This window comes from Cygnus olor, chromosome 5 (genome assembly GCF_009769625.2).
Source record: "Cygnus olor isolate bCygOlo1 chromosome 5, bCygOlo1.pri.v2, whole genome shotgun sequence".
NCBI lineage: Eukaryota > Metazoa > Chordata > Aves > Anseriformes > Anatidae > Cygnus > Cygnus olor.
In genome coordinates, this window is record NC_049173.1 from 3,842,534 (window position 1) to 3,865,007 (window position 22,474).

At 45.9% G+C, this 22,474-nt stretch overlaps 1 protein-coding gene across 11 annotated transcripts in view; it reads right to left on the reverse strand.

Annotated features, from left to right (window-relative positions):
• The window catches only part of LOC121070315, a 131,488-nt gene that overhangs the window by 26,419 nt on the left and 82,595 nt on the right, over positions 1-22,474 (reverse strand). For 4 of the 11 annotated variants that reach the window (XR_005820004.1, XR_005820002.1, XR_005820000.1 and 1 more), the window contains 5 exons: positions 21,079-21,141; positions 19,942-20,089; positions 4,256-4,537; positions 3,001-3,119; positions 190-404 (listed from right to left, as the gene is read on the reverse strand). The exons of 1 other annotated variant lie outside the window; for it this stretch is intronic. Coding sequence is in view for 1 of the 10 variants with exons in the window: in XM_040557283.1 (XP_040413217.1) it covers positions 14,839-14,910; positions 19,942-20,089; positions 21,079-21,141 (283 nt within the window). In the remaining 9 variants the exon portion in view is untranslated. Of the gene's footprint in view, positions 1-189; positions 405-705; positions 890-3,000; positions 3,120-4,250; positions 4,538-14,811; positions 14,911-19,941; positions 20,090-21,078; positions 21,142-22,474 lie in introns of all 11 variants that reach the window. 6 more of the 11 variants (XR_005819999.1, XR_005820001.1, XR_005820003.1 and 3 more) reach the window with 6 other exon arrangements.

The window sequence follows — 22,474 nt, forward strand, 5'->3', positions numbered from 1 at the left end:
AATGCTTGTAAATTTCCAGGAGTCATGTGAAGTGTGTGTTAGAGCATGTCACTGTATGCAGAACATGAAGGCAAGCCCAAAAAGGACAGAAGTCATATTTAGCATGACTTGCTCAAAAGACTATTTCCACTTGCCAACAGCTCTCTCCCTTAGAAATAAAACCTCAGATAATCCACATCCCCAGATCACCTGTAGTAGGCTCATCAGCACTAAGTATACAGGAGAAGAAACAGTACGCAGAGCTTCCAGCAGGTCCTCTTGGGATAACAAGGATTCCCCGCAGCTCCTGCCTCAAGGGAGAAGAGGGAGTGGATCAGAGCTTCTCCTGGGGCTGCAGAGACCGCAGGCTCAGAGGGGAATAACCTCATGCTCTGGCTCAAGCAACCTTAGCTTGTCTGCAGACCCTGAAAGGGAGGGATGAGTTAATTTGCACCCTCCACAGTGAATCCACACTTGTCTGCCCACAGACATTACCCACAGCTGGAGATAACCTACACAAATAAACTGTAGGCTGCACATTTGCAAATACCACCATTTCTGCTTAGTTTGGAACAGAACAGCAAGGTTTCTTCCGTTACGAATGCTACTGGGATGCAGTCGTTGTTTTCTGCTACCATGGGGCAACACGTTAATTAACATATAGAGAAATAACGAGCTATCAGAGCCTCGTACAGGCTAAGCACTGCAGTGACTCCTGCGACTTACCCTGGCTTTAACGCCTCAGGAGAGCATGAGCACTTCGGCGTATCACAGCACCTGCTGTCCCCAGACCTCAGCGCGTGCTACCAAAGGAAGACCAGCCCTGTCCCTGGGGCACCGATGGGAAATTGCAAGAGGAATCACTGATGTCACTACTTCTGATGTGGGAATCCACTGTAAACATGCTCCCCTGCAAATGCAAAGCTCTTCAGAAGAAGAAAGGAAATTCTGCTATTTGGGAAAAAATGTCGGATGACTTAGCATACAATACTTAAATTTCCTTCTGACCATACTAAAAACAGTTCATGGACTGGAATTGTCCATATGGGTTGGTGCACATGTTAATCCTAACCCAGGGGTTGGCTGAGCCTCTCCTGGTGACCTGGAGTAACAGTGGGAGCCATTTTGACTCCTTGATTTTCATTCCCATTCTTCTACATCTTCCTCTAATTCCTTCAAATGTAGAGGCAGGCTGTTGCTAACCTGCAGACACATTGCTACAGCTACTACTTCCCACTGGTCTCCTACTATTAGGAAGAAGACACCTGAGATGTAGAAGCTGTTGTAGTTGCAGTATCTCCATACACTTAGTCCTGCCCCAGGACTCCCAGTTATTGATGTCTTCTGTTTATACGACCTTTGATCTGCTGATTTAGCAAATGACTGCTATTTCACCGTGTGTGTCTGCGAGTGCCCCCGTTCTGAGTTGTGCAGCAGAGGGGTTCAGTGATACAGCAACATGCTCCAACCACTGAAGAAATGAAAATACCAATTTTCTTTTACATCAAAACAAGAAAGAAATTGTTTTGTAAATAATGAAATGCAAGCTTTCACAGCTGTTTTGACACAATTCTGAAAGAGACAGGGTTTCCATTTCTCAAGGCCTTGTCTGTGTTACTGGGTAGAAAGTTCTCCCGAGCAGGCAAGAGCTTTTGATGTCAGCTTTTATCTTCTTCTTCCATCATTCCATGACGATCCCCTTCGCCCCTCGTGGCAAGGTTCCCAAACATGTAAAATGATGAAGGATCACAAGCCTGTCAACGCAACACATATTTCTAATCTGACAAGAATTTCTGAAAATTCTAATGTGTGTAGCTAATTTTCTCTCTTCCAATTGCTGTTTCCTCTGCCTTTTTTTCCCATGACTACATGTGAGATTCTTTATCTAAGAATTATAGGGATCGCAGCCTCTGAGGTTACTAGTACAGACTCCTTTGCTCTTCTTCCAAAAAGTCTTCTTCAGCCAGCTCAACGGCAGAGTAGAAAAGTAGCAAGATATGGCTTGCTTGGCTTTAGCAATCTTCTAGTCTTTGGGAGTTATCTAGGCGTTGACAGCCCAGCTGTATCATGAAGCTAGAGGCATGGAGAGGGAGCAGTTGGACAGTTCCTAAGTACACTTTGGACAAAGAAGCAAAAATTCCTGGTGAGCACTTAAAAACAAGATCCATGAGATCAGCTCATTTCCCTGCATCTTTGTGAAGCATGGAGCGATAAGCCTCCTAAATTTTATTACTGACATTATACTGAGACATTGATGTAAATACAAATTAAAGTCAATCATAAGAATCACGGGATATTCCTTGGGCAACCTGAAATAGTAGGTGGCATCCATGCCCATGGCAGGGGACTGGAACTAGATGATCTTTAAGGTTTCTTCCCAAGCCATTCTATGATTCCCTTAGTAATTAGAGCAACAGAAGAGATTCCTTAAAATGTGTTTTATTTTCTTAACAACAGAAGAGTCAGAAAAATGTACAGCGAGTTACCTTTTCTATATCCAATGAGCATGCTACAGAAAATTCAAAAGATCTTTTTAGTCCATGGAAAAAATGATCTGGACGAAATATATTCACACTCCCTAAGTATGAAAACAGCAACAGCATCACAACTAAACCTTCCTGCTCCCAGATTCAGCAGTGAAGTTCTCACCTACCTACTTGTGCTATTAACTATTACTAATTAATTGCATGTAGAATTTTGCATTAAACCTCCCATAAGAGATGTTGTTATGCTGTTTAATCACAAAACGAAACCAAACCACAGTAGCTAGCACCTAGCGCGGCAGTATCTATCTATCTGTCTAGCCTATAGATCCCTGGCAAAGGTTCTCTAGCGTCAAGGTAATTTACAAAAAGAAAATGACAGCTGCTGACCCCACCTGCCTTCTAAAAGTTTATGATCTGCAGGAATGTTTGGGTAAGCAGCCCAGAATACGTACAGTTTTATTTGTTCAATAATACACAGGTAGAATCAGGAGTAATATCTCTCTTCTTTCCTTCTCGCTCCTACAGTAACACCTACCTGCAGTTTGCGGGATGAATGGCCACAGGACTGTAACAGCCATAAACAGATGCTTAAATGCGTTGCTGAATGGGGATCAGCAGCACCATCAGACAAGCTCTGACTCCTCCGTTGACGATCTAACAGTGGGAGAGGGAAAAGGCCTTAAAGTTTGATTAATATTAAAGGCTGTCATCTCAACCTTCCTGTTTCAAGTCAGAACCCAACAACAAAAAAGGAACAGAGAAGGTAAGCACTGATACACCCGGACAAGGCACTCTGCAAACACACAGCCAGAGACACCTATTAGAGACAGAAAAAACAAGAAGTGAAGCGATTTACCTGGGGACAAGGGCCACGTTACCTACAGACCTGCGTGTCTCTGCCCCATGCATGCTCCCACCACCCTACAGAGAATCAACCTGTGCTAGTAAAGCCCTTCAGGCGAGCAAGACCCTGCCAACCTGCATCACCCAGCAGGACGGGGCTGTAGCTCGCTGGGAAGCTCATTACACATGTGTGGTCAGCCTTGCAAATATAATAGTGCAGTAAGACTATAAAAGACATATTGAACTAAATTTTTCCAAGGATGATGTAACTGGGTGGGGGCACTACCAGGCTCACGATAAGCTAAGAATAATGATACTTGAAATAAAACATTTGCATGTAAATTTAGCTCCTAAAATTTATTAGCAGCAGGAAGATAATGGTGTAACAAGTTAATGAAGAGTCACCATGAGATCATATTTATATTAATCCGAAGCTTGTAGGCATTGTTTCTTGGAGGAAGTACTCGTGTGTAATACAGTAAAAGCTGCTTTAAAACAAAGAGATAAAATAGTTGCCTTAACACAGCAGCAGCATTGTCACTGTAAATCTGCCGTGCCACGTATTTTATTACATTTTCATAGCAGAAGAGGGAATTTACAATGTGATACTACAAGCTCAGCCAGCCTTCTTCTGTCAGTGGGGTACCTCTCTTAACTCATATCTAAAATATTTGCTGATACTGAAACGTGACTGTGAGATACAAAAACAATCTTTTACAACACAAGAGAACATTATATTCATCTAACTTAGAGCAAAAAGAAGAAAAACAAATAGCTTGAGCATCTGTTTCTGCAAAGAGTGGACACTGTGCTGCAAAAACTTCTGTTCTATGGACAGGACAAAGGGAGGGAACCACTGCTGAGCTAAGGCAGCCTTTGTGGATGAAGGAGTAACATAAAGATGTTATTACTGTTGTTACCAAATAAAAAACGATGCCTCACCTTACCTTTAGGGCTAAGAGTCACCCACACAGTCTTTGAGCTTGATCTCCTGTAGCCAAATGTTCACAATGTTGTCAGGACATTATAGTCATTCTTTATGGCTTACACTAAGCAGCGACTTGTCCAAATCGATCAAGGACTCATCATTCACTTTCTTTTGGGGGACCATTTACAGTATATTTTGAATATGCTTGCATAGATAAAAGTGTCACGTAAGCATGAGAGGACCACATCCATCCTGAACAGAAAAAGTCTTCAGGTGATGAAGAATTCAGCATTAGGAACTCCTATTGATGAATTAGAAAAACATATGTGTAACACTGTAAATGCAATTTGATCAAATTATTTGGCAGGTTTCTGTTTGCCTTAGGAGGTACAGAACTTGGTGTCAAGAAAATCTTACAGGCAAATTTGGCAAAAGAGCTAAGAAAAAGAGGAACTTGGTGCATAGCTTATGAATAAGACAACAGAGACAGAAATCTTGTAGGTTGGTTTAAATCAAGAGGGAAATAATAAGAAAAAGAACTTCAAAAGCATTTGCAGGGAGGAACATTCCACCAAGACAAAGTCATCTGTCCTTACTTTCCCAAAAGCAGCATGATCAAAGCTGATTACGGGATTTCAAGCACTGAGTGTTTCTTTGTATTGCCCAAGCAGAGAGTGAAAATGCTTTATGATACCAGAAAGACAAAAGGAAGATCCTTAGATATTACAAAGCCGGGACCGGGATTTAATGTCTTTAAAAACACATCGGTGCCTCCAGCCCACCCGCACGATGACGTGAGACACAGCCCATCACCGTTACGATTGGCTGTGGGGTTTTGGGTAACACACTGATACAACACTAAACAACATATGCACTGCATTTGTAATGAGATTGGACTTTTAACCTTCGAAAGCAGTGGGAAACAATGGGGCTTTTAAAAATACCAGCTCAGAGGTAAGGAGAGGGTCAGCCTAATACAATTTATAAATATAAAACCAGTCGCATAGCTGAGCTTCACTTTAAAACATAAATTATTTGAAAGAGTAAGAGGAAACCAGAGGAGGAGGGAGAAAAAGAAAGTTGGCAAAAGGGAAAGAACTAGGAGACAGCGGAAGAGATGGGAGAGGAGGGGTGCACAGCCTCTCACAAACTGCCCCACTACCCAGGGAATTACACCCCTCGGGGGCTCCAGCTCACACCGACACTACTGACCGTGTGTCCATTTGCCTGAGCTGCAAACCCTGACCACCAAAATCTGGTGGCCACCTTGTCCTCCCCACGCACCCTGAAACGCAACCAAATGTTCGTTCCTTCAAAAGGCCTGAGCTCAAAGGAGCAGGTGACAGACGCTCTGTCCGGGCTGCTGAGCCAGATGAGGCTAAGTCAGAACTTCAGCTGCTATAAATGTGCCCAGAGCAGATCCAACTGATTTCCACTAACTTAAAGGACTTGATGAACTTGGAGACTACCGTGAGGTTAAAGCTCCACGTGCCCACAGTGTCACAAAAAAATAAATACAAAATCATTGCTGTCTTTGCCAGTGCAGGCCAGTGCCTTGGGCCATGCTTCAGCACCGCTCTGTACCACAGCAAGAGCTGCCCTTGGGGCAAGGGGACGGCAGACAGGTCCTCCCTCCTCATTCTTCTCTCCCACTCCTCCTGGCTCCCCTCCTCTCCCCAGTTTGGCCCAGCACAACCCAGAGATCAGCAGGTTTAAGTGAGAGCCACCAGCTTTGATCACATTTTCACGTGCCAGGCTAGTGGCCGTTTTGCCGTGTTTCCCTCACGCCAAACAAACACATTCCCTCACACCAAACAAACACATTCAAACAGTGGCAAAGAAAAGGAGGGGATAAAGAAAGGAACTACTGAAGAAAAAAACAGAAAATGTGAGGATTCAAGGTAACCAATTCTGGCACCATTTTTGGCAGAAACATGGGCCTAGACAGGATCACGCTGAACTCAGATCCCTGTAATCTCTAACACACAGCACACTCTATTTCGGGAGGACCCAGAGGACATTTCCTTCATGTATTATCAGACGTTACAGGCCGCTCAGCACCATTACTCAGAACCCTACTGAACCGACTTCAGCTCTCTGCGAAGAGACCAAGTGCTGCCACCCTGACCTGCCTCAGGAAGAGCAGAAGAGCTCACCAGTGCCTCACCACCTAGGAAACAAAACCTCCCGCTCCATGGGGGACAACAGAGAGAAACCTCAAGGCTCCTTTCTGGGAAATGGGAGGGGGCTTAGAGAAGGCCAGCTTCCCCAGCCTCCGTGCAAGAGCTCCCTGTTATCCTCCGTATTACAACTTACCCAGCCCCGCTGTCCTCCTGCATTGCCACATTGCCCGGTCAGCTGCTGGCTTGCAGACAGCCCTGGCAGCCCTGCTACAAGGCCATCGGACCCTGGGGGATAGGATGGGGGGAAAACTCCTTTTTTTAAGCATCCTTATCTGCTTTCAAATCATGGCACCTGCCACAGCCTCGTGCCAGGCTCCAGTTCTCCTCCAAGCATTACCCAGGGCGCTGCCATGGCACTCGGAGGCGGCACCTCCTGCTCATGAGGCTGAGCAGCACTGAAGCAGCCGGGCACTGCAGTCCCTCGTCAAGCAAAACGACTCGAGGAGGATTTGGCAGGAGAAAGAGCAGCAAAATCTGACCTGAGTCAGATGCAGCTCTCCAAGAAATTCCTTTTCACTTGCAAGTGACATGCAGGCTCGAGCTGCCTTCCTGTGACTTACCAGCACCCTCCTGCAAGGCGGCATTAGAAAGGAGCCTGTCACCCAGGGATGTTTTTCAACAATACTTCATGTCCTCTTTTACTGTCTTCTTTTTAAGCCACTTCCAAACTCCGTTCCTGTTGCTCCCTACTCAGATCAGACTAATAAGAACATCACCTCAGGGAAAAGACTCGTACACAGACAGACTTCCTCTTCAGAGGATCAAACAGACCAGACTGTTCCTTTTCAAGTTTTATTAATCCTGGTTCATAATTTCCACCACATCATTAGTCATTTCCTATTATTGAATAGCTGGTAGCAGCATCATCGCACAGTAAATAGCAAGATAACCATGCCACCTGCAATTTCTTGGCTGATACCTACCCACAGCCACATCTGGGTAAAAGACGAAGAGGTAAAATTAAAAGCCAAACCATGTCGACTTTTTTGATCTGTGGCTCATTTCTTTTATTCACATCATCTGCTCAGCTGGCTACATAAGCTGCAGCAGACCTTGTTTAAAAGCAGCTCCAGAAGATTAGCACTAAAACCAGTAGTTTGGAAACGTGGTGATTTTCACTGGAATTCCCATTCACGAGGCACGCGGGGTCTTAGGGGAGGTGGCTGGTTATCAGGGTTTATTATTTGTTTGGTTGCCTAAGCTTTTCCTAGCTTGTCAACATCCTTTAGGTAATTTTGCCACCAAAAATGGGCAGAGAATTCAAATGCCTTGAAGCAATCTGTTTTCTATTCAGTTTTTCTTGCCCTCTTCCCCAGAAAAGCTTATTTTTCTAATAATATCCTTTTCTTTCTACCATCTGGCTCAGAAGACTAACAAGGAGACAGTACCCCGAGCTTTCCAGTTTCAGTGTCACATCTCATACCCGAGTTTCTGGAGTGTCTTTTTGGACACCCTTCCTTCTTCCCTTGCCAAAAGGGTCCCCCCCTCCTCCCCAAGTTCAGGGTCGGGGTTTCTACGTGGCTCGCTTTGTTCGGCGGAGCTGGACAGAGCCTGAGTCAGAAGCGTGCGGCTGCAATACCCAAGGGGCAGCTGGTAGAACAGTAAGGGCTGTTCTCTGCCCAGGCAGTGGCACTTCTCCTCTTTCCTCGTTTCCCATTATCTCAGTGCATTTTCCAGCTACAGGCCCTCCCTCTGGCCTGCAGTTTCCCCACGGGCTCTGCAGGAGAGCCTCACAGCGGCTCCACGCCAAGTTCGCCGAAGACAATGAGTCTTTCCACCATCTCCAGGGCAGGCAGCGGAGTCCCCAGTTCCCAGGACTGCGAAAGGATTTCCTCCTTTTCACTCGTCCTCACGAATGCAGGCTGGTACATGGAGCACAAGCACTCGGGCTGAAGCGTGACCCTCGCAGCAAGGAATGGCTTAGGGCTGATGGCAAGGCAGGTTGCTGCCACAGCCTTCCTGCGTGCCCTTAGGCCATTAGACTTTTTCGGCTCTTATTTCAATTCGTGCCCCATTATTCTGAACACAAATATTGTTTATTAGAGGTCAGCTGAGTCCTAGGCGAAAAGAGGTAATTAGATGCCTACTGACTAATGGGTTTAACAGCCTTTCACGGAGCTCTGCGAGCATGGCTGCTTTATCAGGACTTTCTAAAAGTGTGATCTGCCAACCCCGTGCATTACAGCTCTTAGCCAGGCCCGCAGATTCCTTCCTCTGGGAGCTCTACGGCCCTTCCAGGTGGAGCTTGGCAAACCTAGGAGCAGGGTTACGTGACTTGGCTGCGCAAGGCTGTGGCAACGCCTACGGCACTGGCACGCCCTTGGCTCCTTACCTTACCCTGACTCACCTGCCACCGCTGGCGCTCAGAGCTTCAATCTGCCAGCAAGAGGAGGCAGGAGCTGCCACGCCTGGGTGGGTCTGGCCATGTTCACACCGCCCCAGCCCTGTGACCCAGAGCTGGTGCTGTCTGTCTTCGCCTACACAAGGAGAGAACGGTCTTTCATAATCCAAAGGGTCCCCACTGGCCGTATGTTTCTTTATACTTACGCATGTTTTTATCTCTATTATCCTATATATGCATAAATTTATATTTTTAACATAAACATATTTATATAATATGCATAAACATATTTCTATATATATATATTATATAAAACATGCTTATTTTGTAAAATAGAATAAAAGCTGACTTCCCACAACCAGCTTTCAACTCCCTTGTCTGCTTGGGTGCACAATCCAGACCTACTCATTCCCTTTTCTCCAGTAATGCACAGAGCACAAGAATTGCTCAGGTAGTGTTCTTCTCTATATGCCCACCCCCCAAACTATCATTTTCCTCTTTTTCTCTGACCCAACACCCTAATTCCACATGAGCTTTTCATGTCTCTGTGTCCTCTGAGGTGTAAGCAGACAGAATTATTCCCCTCTTGAGCAGGAAACAGAGAGGACATCACCGCAGGTCAAAAATACTGCACTTCCATGGCATGATATTTCAAAGTACTTTGCATTTTACCGCATTTCTGATTAACACAGTGTGGAGCACTGAGCTCACCAGCAACAGAGACAGAGCTCAGAGGAGTACCCAGTAAAAGTCAGACATGCCTTTAGTGCTTCCAGACATAAGGCTGATAAAAGGATCCACCTCGTACAAGGCCACGGTGGCTGCAGCAGGGATGCATCTCACTACCTGAATCCCAGGACCCCTTTTTCCTTTCCCACTCCTGCACGTCTTACACAAACTACGTTCAGCTTGGACAGGAGCTGCCTTCCCCAGAGCCACCCCTGCCCTCAGCTCTGCTGGCTCCTCACAGCTTCGCCTCACCTAACTTTAGGAACTCAGCAGCAGCGCTCAGTTAGGGACCTCAAAAACTGCTTTTAGTGAGTGGAAGAGTGGATGTTCAGGAAGTTGAGTTCCCACCTGGAGGTGCCTTGTTCCTGCTCTTCCAAGGGAGCCTAGAGCCTGAGCTGTAGGGAGCCAGAGCTAACTGGGGCTCCTTCAGTAAGCCAAAGGGGATGAATCAGGCAACGGAGCCAAGGGGAGTCCCCCAGCTCCTTGGCTGTCACAACAGCCTTTTCACTGTCACACAGGCAAGGGGCTTACCTCCCTGCTCCCCTTCTACTGAACGTGAGCTGATCCTGCACAATAAAACCTTCCTCCCTTCCAGGAGTGCAAAGAGCTCTAAGTAGTGTTCCTAAAGTATCTTGAGACCTCCAACCATAAAAGCGTAAATGGCTCATCTTCCCAATAACAGTAATAAAATCCTGGAATTGGCAACTTGACTGTAATTGCTGCATGGGTATCATAAATTGCTTTTGCCACCTCAAAATGAATTTCCATGAATCGTGGCTTTTGTTCTCATAGCAAGTTACTTTTTGCCCTTCTGATGGAATTCCTGCAGTAACGATGGGGGAAGCATGTAATGGAGAATGATGGGCATCTTTATCAGCAAAGTTGGGCACATGAGCCATAGATCAGAGACACACATTTCTGGTACAGTAACATCTCAATAGCTCAGCTAGGACGGAGAAAGCCTGTTGACTTTGATATTCTGTACAGATGAGAGAGTCTTTAAGATCCTACAATCCTAAGAGTTGGCCAAAAGGAAGGAATCATTTCCATTCCCATTTTTGAAATGGGAAACCACAGCAGTGAGCAACTGATCAAAACCATGGAGTCCGAGACTGGAAACTGAGCCCATATCAGGCTATAAGCCACTTTTTTTTTTTCCCCCCAAGGAAACTTCTGCCTTTGCCAGGACCCTGGTCATAAAGCTGCTGTGTAACTGCTCCATGAGAGCAGCCACCGCTGAACTCTGCACCAGCATCCAAGAGTTTGACCCCTACTGTGGTCCCTCAGCCCACTGCAGGACCAAACCCTGACATCCCGGTTTTGAAAGCCCAGCATTTGACGTTCCCTCACAGATACAAACAACAGGTCTTAATTCAAGAGAGAGTCAGGATGTAGCTCTTTATAACAAACCAGGAGAAGGGAAAGGTTTGCAGTGGCACGTAATCACTTAGCAGTGCACTGAAAAGCTGCCTGGCACAGCCTGCCCCTGCAGACACCACTTTCTGCCCTACTAGTGATCCTGATGGCTGAAGCTGTCCTGACTTTTATCAGCAGGGCAGCCTCGCACTCTGCTCAGACCCAAATGATCAAGTGGCCTTCACAGCAGCCACCACTTCCTATTAAAAGACTACAAGAGATTAAGAAAGGATAAAAACAAGTGCTTATCATTTGGGAAGTAATGTCGCTGGTTATCTAAAGCAACGTAATTATATCACAAGCTTTATCTGTGAGTGGCTTTTTCCTTCCAGGGGGTAGGAATAGAAAAACTTTTCACTTCATAATGAGTCCTATTGAAACCCCATTTTGCCCTTGGCAAAAGGCCATTATCCAGCAGAAACATGTAATCATCCTAAAAATGCATAATGGCATGGAAAACGGACAAGTAGTTTCTTGAAATATTGTTTGTAAAAGGCCTAATTTATAATGGGGATTGTTTGTGTTAGGGCCTTTTGGCATGTATGGTTAACAAGAACTTGCTGTTCCGCTGCCAGTTCGCTTAATCAAGAGGGCCTTGTGCAGGCCGCGGTCGATATGGCCGTGGAAACAATGGGAGCTTTTTCCAGTCACTGCCCCATCACGACAGAGGGAGCGCCCTGCTGTTTCATCCGCCGTTGTCCTTCGTGATTGACGCCGCTGCTGTCAATGTGCCGCATCGAAACGTACACACGATCAGATTGATCGCACTGCTGTGGCTATCTGAAAAAAAAATATTAGGACCGATCTGGCAGCGCCATTAATTGAGGTCAATCGTGCAGCCATAGGCTGTCTGTAACAATGCCATTGTACGAGCAGCACCTTCCCTGTGGAAACGCAGCGGTTTGCACACACGCCGTGAATGAAACCTCTGGGTCGGGCACTCTGACGCGAAGAACTGCAGCATGTGCAGGAGAAAACGTTCTCCAACGGGAAAGGAGGAAGGCTGCAGGAAATGCTCCTCACCTGATGGGTTATCAGGGTCAGAGTACACTTTGGTTGCATTTAGTATCCACAAAAAGGAGGATGGTTCCACTGTATCTGGTTATATGTTTATCACATGTACTAACAAATTCCTAGACACACCAGGCATCCTGGTCCAAGGAAGCTCTCTCCGGTTCATAACCTCTGCAGATGCCCAAAAAACCTTTGTAATCCCTCCAAGCATCTTCCTTTATGGTCGGAAAAGCCGCGTTCAAGTTCCACAAACTGCTCGTGGCAGAACCAGCATGCCCCCATGCCAGGGCACAGGAACTTTACCCCAAAGCAGAGCTAAAGTGGAAAGCCAAGGGCCACGCTGGGTAAGGGGCAGCCTGGGCACTATCCAACACTGCTCACACCACTGAGCCAGGGAGCCATCTGCGGAGGGTGAGGAGGAATCGTGGCTTTCAAGGTTCGTAGTGCCAGGATCTCGGCCGGAGGAGCTGCATCTCGTTACACAAAGCAGGCCCTGGCTGCGGGTACGGCAGTTGTGCCTCGAGGCCTCCAGCACAGCCGAGGCCTATTGTGCCTGGCACTGCACATGCGGTTATTTTAAGCCGGTCCTTGCTACCAAGAGCTTAAAATTGACACAGAATGGTATTTTTAACAAAAGTACAATAATTGCCACAACTGAAATGAAAACAAAGCTATAATTTGGACAGCTTGACAGTGTGTGAAGGCCTTCTGTAGAGAAATGTAATTCAAGGCATTTTTGTCTTTCGGGCGTTTTTGCTGGATCCACGGGTATCTCCCTAACGTATAGAAATAAGAACCCTTCTTTATTTGCTCCAAAGCTGTGTTTGTACAGCAACTGCTGAAGAAAGAGCTTCTTCCTTCCATAACCAAATAAAATGATCCCTTAGGATATTTATAGTCCTCACGGCCCAAAGGCATCGCTTGGCTCTCTACCACAAGCCCGGCTCCGTGTTACTATATTAAAAAACACGAAGATGTAATTACGGGGTACTCAAGCCAGTGTCTGCAGACAAAACCTGCCAGAAGTGAAGAGGCATTTGCCTTCACACAGAGACAAGAGCCTGGATTATTCCCACTTCGCAGCCCAGCACTCTTCCAGGTAGAGGGCTGATGCTGCCAGGCCAAAAACTCCTTGTGCCTTTGATTGTCCGGTTTTCTTGTACCTTCCTCTCCTCGTCTGCGAGTTTCTGCCCTCCAAGTGCTTGCTACTGTCCTTGGGCTGGCAGTTACTACCCACAGCAGGGCAGCAGAAGGAAAACGTGCCCCCTTCATGGTTTAATCCAGCTGGTCCCTGTGGGGCTGCAAGCACCAAGCATCAGCGTGCAGGCTCCATCCCCAGGCACAAATCCCGGCCAGCCCTGAACCTGCCCCCAGGTGACTGCTCAGGGTTAGCAGGTTTAGGGCCCAGAGATCTTCATTCTCCCATCACCTGTGCGAGTGTCTCCACGTGGCAGAGTGGAGCTAAGAAGAGACCAATCCAGGCACAGCACCACTTTCTCCGAGGCCTCAGGACACCTGCACAAGTAGCTACAAAGGAGTGAAGTTATGAAGAAAGAAAAAGCACTTTTCCTCAGGGCGCATGAGCTCTGACAGGAAACTTTAGAGAAACTCTGGGGGAGGGATAAGTCATAGGGATGATGAATCGCCCACTGGCCTCCCAGACTCCTTTCCAATCCAACTGTCCTTAGGAGGGTTTCCTCTGAGCCGAGCACAAAATCCTCTCGTAAATATACACGGAGTGTCGGGGCGAAGAAGCCAGGCATAAAACCCCCAGGCAGGCTGAGCATTAGCAGAGCTGACAGCGAGGCAAGTTGTTCACCTGCTCCTTCCTTCCCAGGTCAGTCTCCTGTTCCAGCAGCCTCTCGGTTTGTCCCTTACTGAACATCACTGACAAAAAGCTGAGTATTTCCTGGAAGAAAGCAACGTGAACAGCAGGAGCCCTTGTCCCAACTCAGCACAGCCAAGCCAGCCCCAGAAGGGCTGAAAAGCAAAGTTTTGCCCGTTTTCAGCTCAAAGCAACCAAGTCTTCCATACTGCCCAACCAAAGCCAAGAGCCCCTCTGTAACACTCACCCTGCAAACCTCCTGCCGAGCTCATTTGCTCTGGGAGTCTACAATAAAACCGCGAGTTTCAACATTTGGCAGTTTGATTCTGCAACGAATGGGACAAAAATCTTTCAAGTGGACGATGGAACACCGGGATGCTCCCCGTACCCTCACACCACTCACACCCAGCCTGCAGCTCGGCCCAGTCCTGCTTGTCGCTTTGAGCTCAGAGCCCTGCTGCCCTTCCACGTCCCCCGTGTCACGCAGCATCTCCTTACTGCAAGATTTCCCCCACTTTCCTCTCTGGCCGGATGCAGAGGGGACCTCTCCAATGCAGTATCCGCAGTGCCACCTTCTGGCCTGCGACACGAATCCCAGCCACCCAGCGAGGCCCTGCTGCGGGAAGCCTTGTCCTTCAGCCTGTACCCACGGTGGTCACCAGCTCTCCTGGCCACATGGAAAATCGTGTTGTGCGATGGGCTTCACAGCACAACAGCCACACCGGTGTCGGTCACCGGGCTGAAGAGCTCAGGGCACTCAGCCCTTGGGTTGTGCCCCACACAAGCACCACGCCACGGCTACTCCGCTCCTCCCCGTGGCACAGCCAAGTGCCACCACCCTTTTCTCCGGCTCGGGAATCCCCACGCTGCTTTCCTCCCCAGGAAGATGTATAAGGGCAGGAGAAACTGCCAATTCCCTGCGCTTTTTCTTGGCCTGGTGTCCCAGAGCTAGAAATAGGCTGCTGCTGTCGCTGCCAGCAGCAGCGTGTGAAGTGTGCTCCAGAATCAGATCACTGCAGCCCGAAACCAGCGGCTCTGCAGCCATTTTCAGTGCCTGAGGCTCTCACCTGCCCTGCAGCAGCTCCTCAGCTGCCTCACGCTATCAGCAGGTGCATTTCCATCGGGGACGATGTCAGATCCCTATCCTGAAGCGCAAAGACAAACAGCTACAAAGGAAGGGAGAAAACACGTCACCAGGAGCCTTTACGTCGCCCGCTGGACTTCTGTATTAATTCTCCACAACATTATTTACAGCCATACTAAAAAATTAAGTGCTTCATGGAGCTTCTCTGTGGGTTTTGGCCGCGTGGAACAAATGCGATTTCCTGATGCTTGTATCACGTTGGCAGCGTGTCAGCGATTTCAATGCATCTCTCTAAATAAGGACTTAATGCTCGTTTATTATAGGCCCCATTATACCACTCTCAGCGGCTAAAAGGGCCTCGGTTTTTGGCAGAAACGTCATTTACACCCACCTTATGTCCTTTTTACTGCGTTCAGATCTGATATAAAAGAAAGAGACAGTGTATTGCACAGCTCCAGCTTGCATCCTGGAAGCCAGAAGTTTTCCACTGCCCCTGGCTTTGGCCAACTGGGAAGACATTTCAAACCAAGAGCCCAGCCTCCACTAACACACTTATTTTTCACTTCCTTGCATCTACAAAGCCCCTTATAAAGCTGTATCAGCAGGGAAAAACAGTGTGGCACAAGCCTTGCCTGTTTTGTCCCTACTCTTCTGCACCCTCTCTATTAAAGAGGCAGGGGTGAAGCATTCCTCACCATTTATTCCTCAGGCTCTAAGCTCTCGGAGACAGGGATTGCCTCCTACATGCATGGACCATGCCTGGCACAGAGGACTCTGATCTTGGCTGGCCACTACAGTAACACACAATAATATTTGGATGAGGAGAGTTTACACGTGTGGGAAGTCCCACTGGCTTCTAGAATAAGTCTCCCGACTTAGCCTGGGAACTGCAATTGGGAGATGTAATCATAACAAAACACAGCCTTTATCTCCCAGCGGGAACTCTTCCAACGGCCATTTTTCTTAAACCTTATCCATCCCTTTGTAAAATATATGTCTTTAAAAAAAATGAAGAACTTTCCAACTGAACTCACATTTCCAAATATGATTTTTATATTAATACAGAGTTTTGGGGAGAAATTGGCCAAATTCCAATCAAGCTATCGCCACTGCAATTAAAGTGATTTTTCCGTCTGAATATATCCCTGACATGGAAAGAAATCACACTATCGCTGTATAAAGCTGTTTTGATAGATCAGTTCCCTCACTGAGCATATTTTATACTCATCAAAACTATTTATACATCCTCACATATCAAAGCTATTCTAGGAATTTCGAGTCTGAATACTATTAGTCATTCTTGAAAGAACAAACACACACGGTACCCTTACTAATGCAGAGTAGAGATACGTAAGAAGAAACAGATTCCCTCTTCTTGCCTGCTGGGGTGCAAGCCTGCACGGATCACACATCCCAGTGCAACCAAAGATTCTACTGAGCTTAATTAAACAGCAACAAAAGAAGGCAGTTTCAGTCTCTTTTTAAACAAATATGCGCTAAATATGCACCAAATCAAAACTCCTTAGCACACACTCCTATGAGATTTTGTAAAATCCAGCTTAATGGAATTAGGCACTCGGATCTAACTGAATTTCAGTGAGATACAGACACCTAAATCTCTGAAGCTCCTTTGGAAACTCCTGTCTTATCCAATACATGGTTCGCTTTCAGCTGAGAAATACCTTAGTAATGGTACACTTAACACTCAACAGTCATTTGACCTATTTTACTAATGTGTTTGGGAAGGAGGTTAATTAACAGTGGATAGCTATATCCTTAAGCTTAATTTTTCCAACAACCCTGCTCATAAAAGGAAAAATTGAGTACATATTAAAGGAAGCAAGCAATTAAGTTGCACAAATAGTGAGCTCATTGAACTGCAGCTGACTTCTATCATGTCAAAGAACAACTAAACACAGAAGCAATGAAAAGATTGTTGCCACGACCACCACTGAGAACTGCCTGGCAATAAAGATGAATAACTTCCTACTTGAAGATTACTGATTAAAGCTCTTAGAAACCAAAAGGTTAGACATAGGCATATCTGTAGCAAAATATTTTAATGCATGTTTGGCAGATTCTGTAACGTATTTACAGTGGATTTAAAGCAAAGATTTATACAGCTCTAGTAAACTCTGTTTTAAGCAGCCTTTAAAATCACTGCAGTTCCAAACATCAAAAGTACAGGGGGAACCGGTTCATTCTGATGCCTTAGTGATGGAGCTACCCCTACTGTTTCCTAAATACAGAGGTGGGGAAAAGGAAAGTCGAATATTCATAGGCCCAAGCACAGTGTGGGAGGGAACTGGGCTAAGCTGGATGAACGGCATATACAAAACGCCTGGTCAGCACCGGCTGGACCACGTGCCTAGAGCTCTGTGGCAGAATTTGTCACCATCCCCAAGTGCAGGGCGACGCGAAGATGTACAACCCTAGAGCCTCTCTGTGACTTAAAAAAACAAAATCACATCTCTGTCCTCTTGGCCCTTGGTCTACCATGACCTAAGGAGTTAAGGTCCTGTGTCGGGCACAGTTTACTGCACCAGGTGGGACATTGCTGGAGGAGAGGGGAAACAGCCCTGGCCACCTGCTTGCCACGGGGCTGCGCCCCTCTGCATGCAAAGCCTCCCGGAGGTGCGGGCAGACAGACAGACAGACAGCCTTTACCCTGGACATCCACACGTGGGACCACATGGCTGCTTCAACTGGTTGATTCGGTTGTCTTGCAGCAGATCTCACCACTGTGTATGTCAGAAAATACCATCGCTGAGCAGGGGCCAGTCTGGGCAGTGCAGAGGCATGGCAGAGCTCATCAGTTAACCCCCCTGCTGACAGCAGCAAGCAGGACTGGAGGAGGAACTCTGACTGTGGATATCTTCATTCTGGAGCTCTTCATAGCCAGAAAGGTCCGTTTGGACACCCAGTACAACATGATGTCTGTTACAGTGACCGGGCAAACAAACGCAGGCCAAATAATCAGATGTAGGGGATGCAGCAAGCTAATATTCTGCATTGTGTATTTGCCCAGCAGCAGCAGAGCCCAAAGCCAAAAGATAGGAGACTCCCGTGGAGATGCAACTGTTAGCTGGTGAAAGTTCTGCTCCATAGTACATAGAAGTACAGTTAACCAAGAACAGCAGGGAGTGTCCCTATTTCCCCCTTATCCATACCAACAAGATCAGCAACTCGGGAAGAAAAATTCCCTGAGCACTGTTTCTGAGCCGTTTTTTCCTATTTCTTGTTTTGTTTCCTTGGGATGTTTCCCCAGGAAGAACCACTGGTTGCTTTAAAAGGATTTTTGTTTTTTAATGCTGGTATTGCACAGTGCGTTCCTGTGTACCTCTAAATAAAAGCTTAGCTGTGTGCCTCTGCCTCACCTGCCCCCCCAAGGCTAAAATAGCCAAAAGCGAGTGCCCCGCCACTGTGACAGTTGTTCTGTTGGTAGTACATCAGCAAACCTACCACCTGGTAACTTCTAAACGAAAAAGGAAAACGCTGGCTGCTGCAGGAGGGAGCTTGACCCAGCACTGGTTGGGATGAGTGTGTCTCTGTGCCAGAGGAGCTGCTCTGGGACATGCCCATGGAGTCGGAGCTGTGCAGCATGCAGTTCCTCCTCCACCACGATGCGACTCGTAGCAATGCTTTTGGGATTTCCAGCCCTTAAAAGTTTTACACGGGAGTGCAGGGCATGTGCTAACAAATCCAGACTTAATGACAGTAAGTGTGCTTTTCCTGGTGACATCTCACAGAACTGTAGAGGCAAACTGTGGCGACCTCCTCTTCTCACATACCGAGACTCCCTGTATCACAGCCCGAAAGCCGCTGGCCTAAATAGATGTGTACAGACAGGAGAAAGACACTGAACAAAGCTGTCGTGCCCCGGTGGTGGAATCAGGGCAATGAACTATGCAGAAATGTAGGGAAAATAACTGGAAAGGCAGTTTGGCTGGGAACAGAGAGTGAGAACATTCAGGCAAAAGAGTCAGGAAAATTTTATTCAGATAAATTCTGATTATTTGCAGTCTCTGACTAAATATCAGGCACCTGCAAATGCAATAGAGCAAAAATTTACAAAGCAGAAAGCAACTTCATCCAGTGTCCAGGGAACAACTGGCTTTGCCTAGCAAGAGACACTTCATTTTAGGTAGACCAGGTTGAGAGGCTATTTGCAGTTCCATGACAAATGACATTAAACATGATTATTACTCAGCCCTCACTGTAAAATACTTCGGTGCACTAATGACACGAATTTTAAGCCAATGATTTTAAACATCTGATCCAAACAAAGAGAAAGAAATGTTCAAACCACAATTAGCCCGTTGGCTTTTAAGTGCTTGACCTTTATTTCTCTCTCACGCACCTCCCCCTGCTAACTCCTTGAAGTCAACTGGCATCTTCTCCTGAGTTAGGTGCTTTTGGTAAAGCCCTAAGGGCAAATATCTTATTACTTCCAATCACTGTATGATGATGGAAGCAAGACCTGCTCTTACAGTTCTTCTCAATGTAACTCAAAAACAAATAACTTGGAATAAGACCTCCATTTCCACCTACTTGCTCCACTGACTTGTGTCTTTTTGCCCTTGAAAAAATTTCTGAATCCACATTCCCTGCAGTGAATCACATGAGGAAGTAAAAATCTTAATTGTAACGTATAAGTAAAACAGCAAGACACAACTTCATTACAGTGGAGATAAAAGGGCAAGGGATTACAGGCATTTTCACCTCATCTTAATTCATGGGTTTCTTGGGATTGATACAAACACATGTGAGTGCAGGGAAGATTTGTTTTATTTTTAATACTTTTATCTGCTTCGGGCACTTTTAGGGCCCTTCCCTGCCTAGCCCCCTCAGCTGAAGCCCTGAGATTCAGGAACTGGTGTGGCTGCAGTCACACCATGTCAGTAACACAAAGCACAGAAGTATAATGTCACCTTGACTCAGCCCAGGCAAGGCTTGCATATCCAGTGTGCCCACTTACCTATACCAAGGTAACAACAAGTGTTTAACTAGCCAAGGAGCGTCTCGTTAGCACGAAGGTGATAGTGAGACAGGGAGACATGAAAGGGAGGCAAGATAAAAGGGCAGTAGTGGGAAATACGTGAACTTTAATTACCTTAGTAGCAGGAGAAAGAAGCCCAAGTGGTTTGCTGTGAATGTGCAACTCACTGATGAGCACGTGCTGTACATTCCCATCTCTGTCCAATGCAGACAGCTGAGGATAGTCATGCCACTGTCTTTCCTGGCCCAAACTATAGGCTTTCCTGTGTGTAAGTTCAGAAATACCTAATATCGGCCAACATGCCACATGTTAGAGGCACAGAACACCTCAATTGTCCACCTCTACCCTTATGATCTATGAATCCCCCCTACGTTTATGGGGAGGAAGCAGCTTTTCAATAGTTAAGACTTTCTCTGATAAGGCTAATTTACAGTCTCTCCTTCCCAAATGCACTAACTTGTTTTTAAAAAATTCTGCTGTGCATTTAGCATCTGCATTCACTGGCCAGTGGGGTATTTTGGACTAAACAAAGGCTGACTTATACACAGCACTTCCTATCTGTGGACATTTAAAAAAACAAATAGCAGTGGTATGTTGCAAAGCTTCTGTATTTTCTTTTTCAGAAACAGTTTAGCCTAGAAACTTCAAATATGCTTAAACTTGTGGGTTTTTTTTCAGAATATTTAGGCTTATGTCTTCAGATGATGCATATCCGATTTTAAATCTATTCCTATTTGTCAATACATTAAACTGCATTTGTCTATGAGGCACTCAACAACTCACTCAGTATGTTTTTCCAAGAGTATCGGAGCAAACTGATTCCCTGAGACACACCTACTGTGACAAGAAGAGCTGGGAGGATACAAAAGGCATTCATGCACACTCATATGCACAAGCATATGCCTGGTTCTTCTGGGAAAACTCACAACATCTCAGACATATGGATACTTTTCATTTTCAGCATTGTAAGTGCATGAATAGCCACTTTTGTGTGGAACTTTCTGAATGAAAAATGTTTTACCGATACAGAGGGAGGGCAGGAAAACCAATAAGGCTAACTGAAGCATACTTCCAAACCAGGTTTTCATGCTGCTTAAACCACATAGGCATTCAGGTGTGCTCGTGTAGGCTCAGCTTTTCATATCACACTCATTAGACAATGTTGTGAAATCTACTTTGAACAGCTAAAAATTCAAGAGAGAACCATAAACATTTGCCATTCAAGTAAATGAAAGGAAAAATACCACGTACTGCTTTGGCCAACTGTGTTGACATGAACAGCACTTCTGGAGATCCTGCATGCTGATGGAAGCTCTGCAAAGCCAGACAAGGACAGATCTCAGGCACTTTGAATTTAGCAACAGGTTATTATTTGTGCTGAAGTTTCAACTAAAGCTTCCAGCCAAGGATCAGGGTTCTAGGGCTGAGGTGCAAACTATTGCATCCATCACAACGCTGCAACAAATCGATGAAAGAAAGAAAGATGAAGAGAGGTCTCTTAGGTGTTCAGTATCCAGCTGATGACAAAGCCAGACCAAAGGCCACAGGAGTGGCTTTTGTGGTAATTCCATAGGAGGCTATAATCAATGGCATCTGCAGAAGTGACACAAGTGAATTACATTTATTTAATCATTGAAAAGATTAATTCCATGCTGAGATAACATGGCACGACTGGTTTCCGAGCAGACAAGACTTCTATAAGAACGAGAAGGTATTTTGCAGGGCCAGAAGACTTTCTGCTGCTAAGCACTTATCTTATCTAAAATAGAGCTTTGAGTAAAAGATAAAAATCTTTGATAAAAGATTTGAATTTCTGCTTGAGACCCAAACTTGATCTTATTTTTTTCCATGTAAAAGCCCTTTTATCACGCGAAAGAAAAGGGTGAACAAATACAGCATAGTGTATGGGAAGAAAATCATAACCTCCTCCAAACTGTATCTGACTCTTTGGCACTGGAAAACTCTGCAGCAGAAGTTCTGCTTACTGAGCAAGACTGATATCCAGCTAGCTCAGGTAGAGTCTGGAACAGCAGATGCAATTTTTTAAGACGAAATTTAAACCATTTTTATATAATCATTCACCACATCAACATTCCTGGCAAACAAAGGCCATCAATGCTACCTTCCTCACCAGCTCACTCTTGGAGGGGGATGAGAGAAGGGAAGGCTCTATGCGTGGGTGCTTCTCACCTCCAGGAAAACAGAATGGAAAGAAATACACAGTATCTGCTTGTCACACTAGAAATTGCAAGGGGAAAAAAGTCAAACTCATGGGATTACTGAAAAGTAACTCTTTTTGGTAGAGGCATTAGTCCCGGACTCATTATGAGGAACTATGAACTTAGTTTGACCACTGTGTTGGCGGGAGTTTCTGCAGGAATGGGGGGAGCTGAAGGGGGAAAAGGATATTAAATATACAGGATTATGATAATAAACAATAAAGCTATTTTAATGCTATTCTAGGATGTTTTTTTAAGCAATTTTAAAATTCATATGAAAAATACATGCATATAAGGAATTTAGGGTTAGATTTCTTCTTTCTCCACCCCCCGCCAGCAGCTACTCGGTTTCTCCTGGGCTGCAGTGTTTGCCGAGCAATGTTAGTTGTAAGTAGTTTATCTTCATAGCTGTTTTGCTGGTTTGTTTG